We start from the raw sequence: 12,495 nt of genomic DNA, 5'->3' as shown, positions 1-12,495 counted from the left end.
GGACCCGATCTTCCCCTTCTGGCAATCTTAAGGACGCCCCGACAATCGTGATGACGTCAAAGATAATCTTATCAGATATTCCTCCCGTGTGTGGTGTGTTAATAGCGCTCTGATCTGCTCGGAAGGGCGTCAGGAGCGCTCCGATCGCAAATCGGGGATATTCAACATGTTGGGGTTTTTTGGCCCGATATCGCAGCATGTGTTGTGTCCTCCGACCACAAACAAGCACGCAGCCTGCTGAATGTGACGTGCAGCCAATCAGAAAGCGAGGTGACGGACGTACGGAGCGGAAAATAAAATCAAAACAGCTGTTCTGACTTACCAGAAAGTCCGGTGGTCGCGCTGTCTCTACTTCTTTAAAGAACGCCTTTTCTTTTTCTTTTTGTATCATTTTTCCCTTTGTTTTAAATAGTCCACAAAGTACCTCCATTTGTTTACTCTGAAGTCACGTTTAATCTCGAGAGATTTTGCGAGATTTCCTGTCTGAACTGTAAATGTTCGTGTGTTAAATCTGTTCGTGTGTGGTGTCGTTGTTATTACCGTGTGGCTGAACACCACACACTGTACGACCAAACCTGTTAGATCCATGATTTTTTATCTTCACGTGTGTGGTCTCTTCAGGTTTTGGAAACCTAAAGATAATTTTAAAATCCTGTCGTGTGAACCAGGCTTTAGTCAGGAGGCGGGGTTGACCCCGTTGCTAGGTATGACATGGTCCTGTAAGAGCTGTGATTGGTTGTCATGGAAAGGGAAGGGGAAATAAATAAATGCACTCTGCACTCCTGCATATGAATGAACAGTAACATCAACCGATCCTACGACTGCATTAAGAAATGCGTACTCATGAAAACAACATAATGCCATGATGATGATGATGATACTCAGCAAAATTAAATTGGAGCGATTGCTGGGCCGGTCGCTAAACCTGTAAATTTTTGTGCTGCAATGTATTATGGGAATTTCGGGTTTTGGCGTTTTAAATGTTGCTATTATGGTTCATGTTAGTTTAAAAATGTTGTTAGCGTGTGTTGATTTATTATGTTTTTGTAGTTAATTTGGTTTATTGAGTTAAATGTCACCATGTCACCATAAGTGAAACGTGTATCGATTCTGATGCCATCCCTGTGTTGTTTCTCGTTTGAACTGAAGAATAAGAATGCCTCCTTGTGGCAGAGTGCCAAAAACACAAAAGCTCTCTCCTGTCTCATTCCATGCAGTTCAGAACAAAATGAATTGTTATACAGCTTGAAGATGTTTGAACATCTCTCATTCACATGCCAATTACCTACATATGAAAAGTGTGTGTGGGTGCATAAATAAGTTCAATGTACAGTAAGTACATAATTTATGGCCTTGCACCTCCCTACTTGTCTGAAATCTTAACTTTACGCACCTACAGTAGGACACTAAGGGAGTCTGGCCAGCTTTACTTAGATGTTCCAAAGTCAAGATATAAATGCTGGGATGATCATGCTTTCGCGGTAGCCGGCCCCAGACTGTGGAATGAGCTACCTCTTGAATTACCTACTATTCCTGACCTAGCACTTTTTAAAACTAAGTTAAAGACTTATTTATTTAAACTGGCTTTTAACACTTAGTGGGGAGGTGACATGTTCTGTTATTTTTATGTTCTTTATGTTAAGCACTTTGGACACCAGTCGGCGCTGTAAGGGGCTTTATAAATAAATGTTGATTGATTGATAATTGTAAATATATTAAAACTGCATGCATGACACAAGAAAGTGAAAACTTATTCCCATTGTTGTCCATTTAAAAATCAAATGACAATAGAAGTAATAATAAAATATAAATGATACTGATAATGATAACAAAAATAATGACAATGTGGGTATATGATAAGATTCTAAACAATTTATATATACATTAAGACAGTAAGCTAACATAAAATAATTACATAGCTCAAGCTGGTAGCATGTTACTGACTGTCATCCTACATACAGAGAATATCGCTACTTCTTCTCTGTCTTTTCCACCAGCTTATCTGCTTAAGACACTCTTAGGCTTCTTAAAAGTCCTCCTCACTACTCTTACCAGTTTGGCACCTTAGGAGTCCCCTTAAGGCCTAAGGTGTTTTGTGGACAACTTTCATCTTACCAAGGGAAGATTCTAAGAAATGTCTAAGAATTTGATAAATTCTAAGATTTTTCTTAGAATAATGTCACTAGGAGGTATTTTTAGCCTTAGGTTGCTTCGTGCATATGGTCCCTGACCGCCAAAGTTAGACCGTATGACCTGTGGTTGCAAACCCATCCTGTTACATGCTACAACAATTCAATTGGTAGTTATCCAAAGCTACTTAAAAAAAAAAATACCATACAACGTTTGTACAAACGTACAATACTATACAATCCAACAAGTGCAAAAATATGAGCAACGAAAAGAAAAGTGCACGGTCAGTCTGAGTTAGTCTCATTTTCTGGTTGTTAAAAAGCTGGGTTTCTAAGAGCTTTTCAAAGGTAGAGAGATACAAACCTGCTCTGATAGAAATTAAAGCAAACTGATTTTTTTTTTTATGGCCAAATCATAAGCTGTTCATATCTACTCTTTATAGAAACCTCTTTGTGATCGCGTCTTAGCATTTAAAGTAAAACAAGGTGGAAACAGTTAAGAAAACAGAAAATTGTTCTCCTGCTGAACAACCTTATATCTCACTCACCAACCATCTTTTCTAAAGCAGCATCATATTATAGAAAGACTTTAACCTACACATTATTTAAATACTTCATTCAATGACATTTAAAATCTTAGCCTTCTGAGATTCTGTTTCTGAAATTGTTTAAAAAAATGTAACATACATTCTGAAGAATACTGTCATCTTACATCTGGATGAACAAATGGCCACTGAGGAGAAGTGAAAAAGGTGGCAGTGGAGAAAGAATAGATGGTTGTTCTGAATGAAGTAAAAGTGCTGGTGGTGAGATGTCAGGGGCACAGACTGCTTTTGGCCCATTACAGCTTATAGTTCATATTAATGCACATGTGGTATTTAATCTGCTCCTCCTAAAATCACGTGTACACCTTAAGAGTCCAGTGTTGATGATCACAGCTGAAGCACATCTGGTTACTGGACACTCTCACTGTCACACTGGGTCGTCACGGTAGACCACAGATGGATCTGCAGATGAATTAGCATCTCCGAAAACAAGGGCACCGTTGGCCATAATCTGCTGTGAAGAAGAGAAGAAACATTTCAGCACACTAAAAGTAGATACAAACAAAAAAAAAAATCATTAATTACACATTCTAAAATGTTGACTAAAGAGCAATATGGGAATGTTTTTATTAATTATATGAAGATGGAGTGCATTTATATAAAACTTCTCCATCTAAATCAGAACCTCAAAGCCCTGTCACACAGCTGTCAGGGTGCTGTCATGCAATGTACTCTAAAAAGCACACCAGATGCAAGTGGAGGATTAAAGCCTCTGTGCAAAGGCTGTTCATTTTCCAGTCTGACAGGGATTTGAACCAAGGACCCTCTCATCTCAAGCCAGACGCTTAACCACTAGACCATCACTTCCTACCTAGTCATGAAGATCCCATTTACTGAATACATGACCAAACTACTCACCCAATCTCTAAGGGAGACACCAGCAACCCTCCTAAGGGAGCCCATATCGGCCGCTTGTACCTGCGATCTAGTTCTTTCAGTCATGACTCAACCCTCACGACCATAGGTGAGAGTAGGAACGAAGATTGACCAGTATAGGTCTAAGAGATGTAATGGACGTTGTATTCATTTTAATGTTTAACTGTAATCTTATTTCAGAAATAAATAATGAAATTTGGGTAAGATATGCTTGTTTGATTTGTTTTTGAAGAACATCTTTAACACCTTCTTTAATTTTGTGTACGACCCCACAGAAGTCGTCGTCTTCAATTGCCTATACAGAGAAAACCGAGAATTGTTGCGCAAATCCCAGTTAGTGCAAGATGCTAGAGTCATCTAACACTGATTATAGCATGTAAGTTGGCAAAAAGGAGCAAAATAATTTTTGGCCAATAATGAGACACAAAAGGACCCCTTGATCTTGGAATAGGTGTCTGGGTTGCCTAAAACCTTTGGATATGGGACTGTGATAAACTCACTACTAAAACTCTCCATTTTAGAAGGTCCTTGTTGTCTTTAAACACTGGCATGATAGAGTTTGGCCTTCTGGACCACAGTGTCTCACAAATGCCTGAGCTACTTTTGGTGTTCAGAAACTTTGTGAATTAGTCTCAGAGGACACACAGTGAATCCAACCACAGAAGTGTTAATATTGACTCAAAGCTTTACCGCAAATCCTTCGACGAATGACCAGTATGGAGATAAGAGCAGCAACAACAACTACTCCAACGGTGCCAAACAAACCCACACGGCCATGAGACTGTTGATCATCACCAGATACCTCTGCAGGATGTTCCTCTGTGAAACAGAACCACAGGAAAAGCATTTCTGTATTTATATGCACTGTACAAACAGTATTTATTTTAACATGTACTATGTTCAGATACTCACTGACTGTGAGATTGAAGCACTGGTTTACAGAATGTCCGTTGAAAATCTGCACTCTGTAAAGTCCAGCATCACTGCTGTTAAGGTTGTCAATTGTGATGTTTACAGTGTCCATGTGGAGGTGCAACCCAAACCGCTCAGGTGGTGATTTGAGCATCCCATTACAACTAAACAATGTTTCTTCTTCCGAATTTCTGATTCGAGACAAAGTCACCAGGTTGTCTGGTTGGATCTTTGTGACTCCAGATCGCAGCGTGATGGTCTGTCCAACAGATCCCGTCACATTCTGCATCTCTTTCATGTTGCACGGCATCTGTCCTACTGTTCATGAAAGAAAGAAAAACAAAACCGACTCTTATTTCTGTAAGTGGTGAGCACTAACCACTGAACGGTAATTAGTGACGCTAACATTTTTATGAACAGATTATCTTTTTGGCTAACTCTGAATCCCATTAGCAGACCTTCTGCACACACATTTATAAAAGGTGGGTGAACTTCGAGCCAGTACAACAGAAAACTACACGGCTACCAATACACACACACACACACACAAAAAAAAAAAAAATCAGGACAGAGGTGGGCCTAAATGTTCTACTGGAGTGTGTCTCGATGAGTCCTAGTTCGTCTTTGGAGTATTCAGATGATGGTGGGGGAGAAAGGATCCCGGTCCATGACTTTTGAAGTTAAGATGCCTGGAAAGAGGTTATGGAATCGTGAGGTCTTTAGGCTGCTTCCAGTCTTACTGTGTGGTCCCTAACCAGAGACCAAAGGCAGCGACTTTGATGCTAGGTCTCTTCAGAAAAATCTTTGGGTTACATTTGCGTGACTTTGTGTCAAACTACAGCGTTCGCTTTGGGAGGACTCTGCTGAGGCAACTGAACATGAGCTATGACATTTCAGCCATGCAGCGCATTCTTTCTGCATGATCCAACACTCACTTGCATCAGTACTGAAGACCTTAAATGGCTACTTTCCAGAGGTGGGGATAAACTGGTTGTCTGCCTGGGTGGTTGCCATCCAGGACCACAATTTATATATCCTCTTTCTGAATGATGTACTGGTGTGGAGGGTTTAAACGTGCAGAGCAAACATGCTGGATGGCCACTTGTGGTTGTCCTTCCAGCGTGCTGGAGTTCCAATATTTTGAGAAACTGGGGCTGGATGGCTGCAAACTCACCGTTGAATGGAGTGTCAGCTTGTTGACCCGAGTCTCTCCGGTGTTTCTTGTGCATCACAGCCCTCCCCATGACTGGCAAAGTGAGTCCCACTATGACTGAAGGAGAGAGAGAAATATAGACGTCAGTTTGCAGTCGTTTCTGAAATTTAAAAAAGCTACAAAAAGTGGACACAAACTGAAGTTGTCTCATCAATTAGTTACTTCCTCCAAACCATCAACATGTCTATTAGACCCCATTCCTACCAGGCTGCTCAAGGAAGCCCTACCATTAATTAATGCTTCGATCTTAAATATGATTAATCTATCTTTATTAGTTGGCTATGTACCACAGGCTTTTAAGGTGGCAGTAATTAAACCATTACTTAAAAAGCCATCACTTGACCCAGCTATCTTAGCTAATTATAGGCCAATCTCCAACCTTCCTTCTCTCTCAAAAATTCTTGAACGGGTAGTTGTAAAACAGCTAACTGATCATCTGCAGAGGAATGGTCTATTTGAAGAGTTTCAGTCAGGTTTTAGAATTCATCATAGTACAGAAACAGCATTAGTGAAGGTTACAAATGATCTTATGGCCTCAGACAGTGGACTCATCTCTGTGCTTGTTCTGTTAGACCTCAGTGCTGCTTTTGATACTGTTGACCATAAAATTTTATTACAGAGATTAGAGCATGCCATAGGTATTAAAGGCACTGCGCTGCGGCGGTTTGAATCATATTTATCTAACAGATTACAATTTGTTCATGTAAATGGGGACTCTTCCTCAGACTAAGGTTAATTATGGAGTTCCACAAGGTTCTGTGCTAGGACCAATTTTATTCACTTTATACATGTTTCCCTTAGGCAGTATTATTAGACAGCATTGCTTAAATTTTCATTGTTACGCAGATGATACCCAGCTTTATCTATCCATGAAGCCAGAGGACACACACCAATTAGCTAAACTGCAGGATTGTCTTACAGACAAAGACATGGATGACCTCTAATTTCCTGCTTTTAAACTCAGATAAAACTGAAGTTATTGTACTTGGCCCCACAAATCTTAGAAACATGTGTTTCTTCTGAAATGATGTACCTTTAAATAACACACACGTCCCTGCAGTCGCGATCAGAAGGTACAGATAGACTGATGATGAAATTCATGAGATTTGGTTATCTGTAGGTTAGTTGATGTTTTTCCATTTGTGGCTATTTGTTACTTTGTTGATGTTCTTTTAATCTTCATATTGTGTTGCACTATTTGTTTATTTTACGTTCAGTGTTTTTCACTTATTTGTTTGAGGCGCCATATAACGTAACCTATATAAACGCCATCTAACTGCGATTGCATCCATAAAGACAGCTTCTGCTCACATTGATTCATATTTCTACATATTTCTTCATGCCCAAAGGATCCAGAGGAGGTGGTGTGTCCAAGTCAAGCCTCTGCTGTATAAAACATCGGAGGCTTGCTGCAGTTTTAGCATGAAAGTGGAAAATTTTCCAGCATGCTGATTGCCCGACTGGTGTCCACTTAGCGCCTGCCGACTCTGGCAGACCTCAGGGCCACGTTTCATAATCAGCAATATTTAATTTATGCAATAAAAGTACATCATTTTGTATGTTTGTTTTGTGAATTGTTTTGTAATTTGTGTCTGTAGCATGGCCCAAGCAGAGGGTCACCCCTTTGAGTCTGGTCTGCTTGAGGTTTCTTCCTCACAGGAGTTTTTCTTTACCACAGTTGCTCTGGGGGTTGGTAAGGTTCGACCCTACTTGTGTGAAGCGCCTTGAGGCAACTTTGTTGTGATTTGGCGCTATATAAATGAAAACAAATTGAAATGGAATTTTAGGTGGTCTGTTGCAATTTACTCAAAAAAAAAAAAAAAAAAAACCTCAAGGATTGCTGTCAGAACGTTTTAAAACTGAAACCCAACACTTTTCGGATGTGCGCCGATTCGCCATTCTGCGTGATTTTGGCTATGTTTGATGGGGTGTAAATGCAACAAAACACTAATGGGATGAATAATCCATGTCACGTGACATACAACACACCAATCAAAACGACAAGGATCCACTCTTATCGGTTTTGATCAGAGCTTTTAACTGTTCACAAAGGTACTGATGTATCAGTGTAGCTTTTGATGAAAAACTGCACTCCACAGTCACCCAGGAGGCTTTTTTTCCCCACAGGCTGTGGTCACAACGTGCACATGCTGTTGGGAAAGCTCAGAAAGTCATGATGACATGAAAAAAAAATTGGAAGAAAAATTGTACTTTTGGAGCTGGGCAAGGCTATAAAGGATCTGTGCTGCCCGACTGCATTTCATCCTGGACAATCAGACAAGTGCGAATGTCGAGGTCTGTATTGCCTTTTTTTTTTTTCTTTGAGGGCTTTTTTCCAGTGTGACACGTTCCTGGTTAAAACCCCACCCCTGCCACATTCCTCCATGTAACGTGATGTAATGTGGAGTTGAGTCAAGAAGGACATCAGGTGTAAAACGTGTGCCAATGCAACAAGCAGATCCACCATTTGTTGTGGTGACCCTGAATGCAAACAAGGGAACATCTGAAGGGACTTACTTTTTATCAATAAGAACCCCATTAAAAAAAAAGTTTATCATCCTTGACATCAGAAAAAAAGTGATGAGGGAGGGAGTATTTTATTTTTCTAGTTTTCTCTGATACAACAAGACAGAAGGATTTTCTTTAAAGAAGTTGTGAAAGTTCCACTATAGTTTTCCAGAAGGCACACAGAGTGGATTGGTTCAGCACAGAACTACAACTGAGGAAAAACTCACCTTGTAACCTGTACTTCACGTCCAAGATACTACCATTGTCAATTATAGTTTATAATGACCTGTGATCTATGGCTGTAATACTGTTTTACTTATTTAAATTTATCCCCCCCCCCCCACAAAAAAAAGAAAAAAAAAACATTAAAAAGTTTGTAGCCCCGCCCCTGGGGGATTATGGATTAAAAAAAAAAAAAAAAACGCTGAATTGACACGTTTTGATTTTATTTCTGGGGATGATACACGAATCAAAAACAGTTTAAAAGATGTGACATTTTGTAGCTCCATCACAATGCGCGCACAGCCTGTGCCGCGTGCACGCGCAGCACATTCCAGAAACTCACAGATCCAACTTCTAAAACAACTAAAACATGCAAGACACGTGAAACAGCAGCTATCAAGGTGTTCACGATAACACACGGCATCGCGCACAGACAGTAAAGAGCTCCAGGGGTTTTGGAAAACAGCTGAAAAACGGTGTGCGCATTTACTGAAGAAGCACGGCGCGCTGATGAAACTCCACATCATCACAAATCAAAGCTTCTCATCGAGGATCCCCATTAAAAACAAGATGAACCGACAACAAATGAAACATTCAAAATGACTCACGTGAAACGGCGAACACAACGATCCATTTCATCACGTTAACGGTCATGATCGCGCGTAACGGCTGCGAGCTCTCCACGGTCTTTGGTAACCCGCTACGGAGTGACTGTCACCGTTTCACGGGGAACCGGGTGTGGCACCAAACCTGAACACACCGCCTTTAACTGGTCAGACGATACACGCACGACCGCAGCGAAAGATGTGCGCAGGTTGAAACGAGGAGCGCGAGCGTGTCCTTTAATGCGCGCTTCATTCATTCCGGAATGAGGCTCCGCCCACAGTCTGGCATCACCGCGCTGAACATCGAATATCATTGCATCAGCAAAATTTCATAGGAGGAGCTTCTTAAAACATGACAACTACAACGTGACTCCTCTAAGCCTCCACAATAAAAAATATCAACCTTTATATTTTAAAAAAATATATGTTTGCACCATCCTCTTGAGAAAGAGGAAGGAAGCACATGAACCTGGGGGATGTCCGAGTCCTGTTTCTAAAGTTCTGAATTTGTGAGAGAGGTGTGCCAACATAATATTTTGTGTACTGTGCACACACAATGGGGAAAAAAACTTCAAACTGCACAGAGAACAAGTGGAACTGCTGCAGACTTTACTTAATAGACAGATGAATAAAATCATTAAGAAACATATTGGATTGAAAGTGTTAAAGATTTTTTCCCTCTCATGTCGTCAAGACCATCTTCAACATTATTAATGTCCTGCTCATTGGCCACCTGGCAGCTTTTAACCCAGCAGCTCTGTTTCCAGGCACTTCTTCAACCCAATAATTGCAGCAGACTGGAATAATCACCATCACTGTTCACTGCTGCCAATCCTAAACTGAACATTGATCAAAGTCAACACTGGTTGAAGAAGTGACCTGCTCCCATCACTGTCTCTCCTCCGGGGACATTCTGCTGCAGCGCCTGGCAACAATATTCAAATGTGTGTTCATGCCCACATAATTCCAGAGGGGAAGTCTTGGTTAAGACTGTTTTAAGTTATTATTTTATAGTTATTTAAAGCAAATCCCCGTGTTGCGTGTGCACTTGATTTCTGTGAGCTGAGCAGCAGGGCACGCTCCTCCAGAGTCCTGACACAAGTTTGTGGATTCAGACAATAGAAGTGGAAAAAGTTTCTGGTCCAAGGACTCAGATAAGTAGCGTGATCAAGAATCAAACCCTCATCTATTTGTTGGTCGCCCAACTCTCAACCCCACGCTTTCTGTGTTTTTGTGTCTGACACTTGCACGACTTTGATCCACGCGCTTGCACGCTGCTGTGCACGAGTAAAGTCATCTCAAATCTGTTATAAACTGTGCACAGCTTTGTGCAAGTGTGCAAAGAAAATTTTGAAAAGTTCAAAATCTCCATCATGCATTAATTACATGAACATTATGTAAACTATTAAAAAAACACTGATTGCACCAGCGCACTGCATCACAGCGCAGTTCATCTGAACAATTATAACGGGATGTTAAATCTATCATAAACATACTTTTACAGCTGCACATGCAACTGTTTTACCAAGCTATTACAATATGAACATGAAAAATAATTACCTTTTTAGACGGCTCCAAATGCCTTCTCCACCTCGTTCACGCATGAGAAAAGCTCCAGCTGGAACAGTCTGCTGTGATTCCGGAAGCAATTAGAGGCGCTTTCAACAGCCAACTCAAAGAGAAAATGATTAATCCTCTACGAAATAAATACTTTATATACGCAGCATCCAGTGCACAATTTGTGGCGTCCAGCTGGGAACACAGCAGGTGGGATTGTCATGACGAAGTGAGTGCAAGTGCGCGGATTAAAATCGTGCAAGTGTCAGGGCACCTTTATTTAGGCTCACTGATGAATGACTGGTGGAGAGGAGGTGGAGACGCAACATCACGTGTAAAGGCGATAACTTTCTCAGTCTGCAGACATACGAGGTCTATTAGAAAAGTATCCGACCTTATTACATATGGATTTGAATCACGTGTGATTACATCAGACATGCTTGAACCCTCGTGGGCATGCGAGAGTTTTTTCACGCCTGTCGGTTACGTCATTCGCCTGTGGGCAGTCTTTGAGTGAGGAGTGGCCCACCCTCTCGTCGTTTTTTTCATTGTTTAGGAATGGCTCAGAGACTGCTGCTTTGTTTGATCAAAATTTTTTCAAAACTGTAAGGCATAAATGAGTGGACACCATTCAATAAATTCAGCTGGTTTTCGGTAAAAATTTTAACGGCTGATGAGAGATTTTGGTCTGGTAGTGTCGCCGTAAGGACGGCCCACGGCGCCTGACGGCGATCTGCGCTTCGAGGCGGCAGCGTCTCGCCGTTTCAAGTTGAAAACTTCCACATTTCAGGCTCTGTTGACCCAGTAAGTCGTCAGAGAACAGAGAACTTTCAGAAGAGGCCGGCATAAGGAGTTTATTCGGACATTCCATTGTTAACGGACATTTTGTAATGAAAGAACCTGCGGGCAGAGTCGCATGTCGGGCCGGACCCGACCACGGGGGGTCGCGACAGGAAAAACACCTCCGTTGGAAACCCTAACGGGCAAGTTGGAACATGCCCAAGCTGTTAAACAATTTCTCAGTTACTCACTTGTTGAAAGCCATCAAAAGCCGCCTGAATTTTACAAATGGTTTTCAACACGGAGGTGTTTTTCCTGTCGCAGCGCACACAGATTCGTCGAGTCGTCACGGAAACGACTCGGCGAATTTGCGCGCACGTCTTTCATTAAAAAATGTCCTTAAACAGTGGAATGTCCGCATAAAGTCCTTATGCCGGCCTCTTCTGAATCTTCTCTGTTCTCTCACGACATCCTGGGTGAATTAAGCCTTAAATTAGGATGTTTTCAGCTCGAAACAGGCCGACGACGGCGCCTGGAAGCGCTGCGCGACATCCTGCTCCGTGGGAAGTCCTTACACCGACAGAAACACCCCATAATCTCTCATCAGCCGTTAAACTTTTCACCAAAAACCAGCTTAATTTCTCGAATAGTGTCCACTCGGATATTCCTCACAGGTCCAGAAAAAATTTTGATAAAGCAACACGCGCCGTCTGCAGCAGCGTGTGAAACAAAGGAATTCAGCTGAGAGGGCGGGACCACATCTCACTCAAGGCCTGCCCACAGGGAAATGACGTCACCGACACGCGTGAAAAAACTCACGCATGCGCACGAGGGTTCAAGCATGATTGGTGGAATCGCATGTCATTCAAATCCATATAGTTAAAAAAAATAATAAAAGTGTCGGTTTCTTATCTAATAGACCTCGTACAGCATGAGAGTCACGGACATGCCATGCAGCGCCCACAGTATTGTCGAGCTGCAGTGTCGTGGCCTTTGGATTTACATGTCAATACTACGCAGCACTCATGGATTTTGATCGCCACTGCCGCGGCTGAGATGACCACACGGTTGCACACACACTGCTCAGG

The 12,495-nt window shown here is 41.7% G+C and overlaps 1 protein-coding gene across 5 annotated transcripts in view; it reads right to left on the bottom strand.

Annotated features, from left to right (window-relative positions):
* Positions 1-2,085: 2,085 nt before the first annotated feature.
* LOC117526842 overlaps positions 2,086-12,495 on the bottom strand; it is a 33,852-nt gene continuing 23,442 nt past the window's right edge. The window contains exons 1-5 of one of the 5 annotated variants that reach the window (XM_034188919.1): positions 9,074-9,192; positions 5,697-5,792; positions 4,523-4,840; positions 4,301-4,429; positions 2,086-3,188 (exon numbers count right to left, since the gene is read on the bottom strand). In XM_034188919.1, coding sequence (XP_034044810.1) covers positions 3,148-3,188; positions 4,301-4,429; positions 4,523-4,840; positions 5,697-5,792; positions 9,074-9,119 — 630 coding nt within the window. In that variant the 5' untranslated portion in view covers positions 9,120-9,192 and the 3' untranslated portion in view covers positions 2,086-3,147. Of the gene's footprint in view, positions 3,189-4,300; positions 4,430-4,522; positions 4,841-5,696; positions 5,929-9,073; positions 9,193-12,495 lie in introns of those variants that run through there. The other 4 variants (XM_034188920.1, XM_034188918.1, XM_034188917.1 and 1 more) reach the window with 4 other exon arrangements.

This window comes from Thalassophryne amazonica, chromosome 15 (genome assembly GCF_902500255.1).
Source record: "Thalassophryne amazonica chromosome 15, fThaAma1.1, whole genome shotgun sequence".
In the NCBI taxonomy this organism is placed as follows: Eukaryota; Metazoa; Chordata; class Actinopteri; order Batrachoidiformes; family Batrachoididae; genus Thalassophryne; species Thalassophryne amazonica.
The sequence above is the reverse complement of the archived record's forward strand: the minus strand, read 5'-3'. Positions and strand labels throughout refer to the sequence as shown.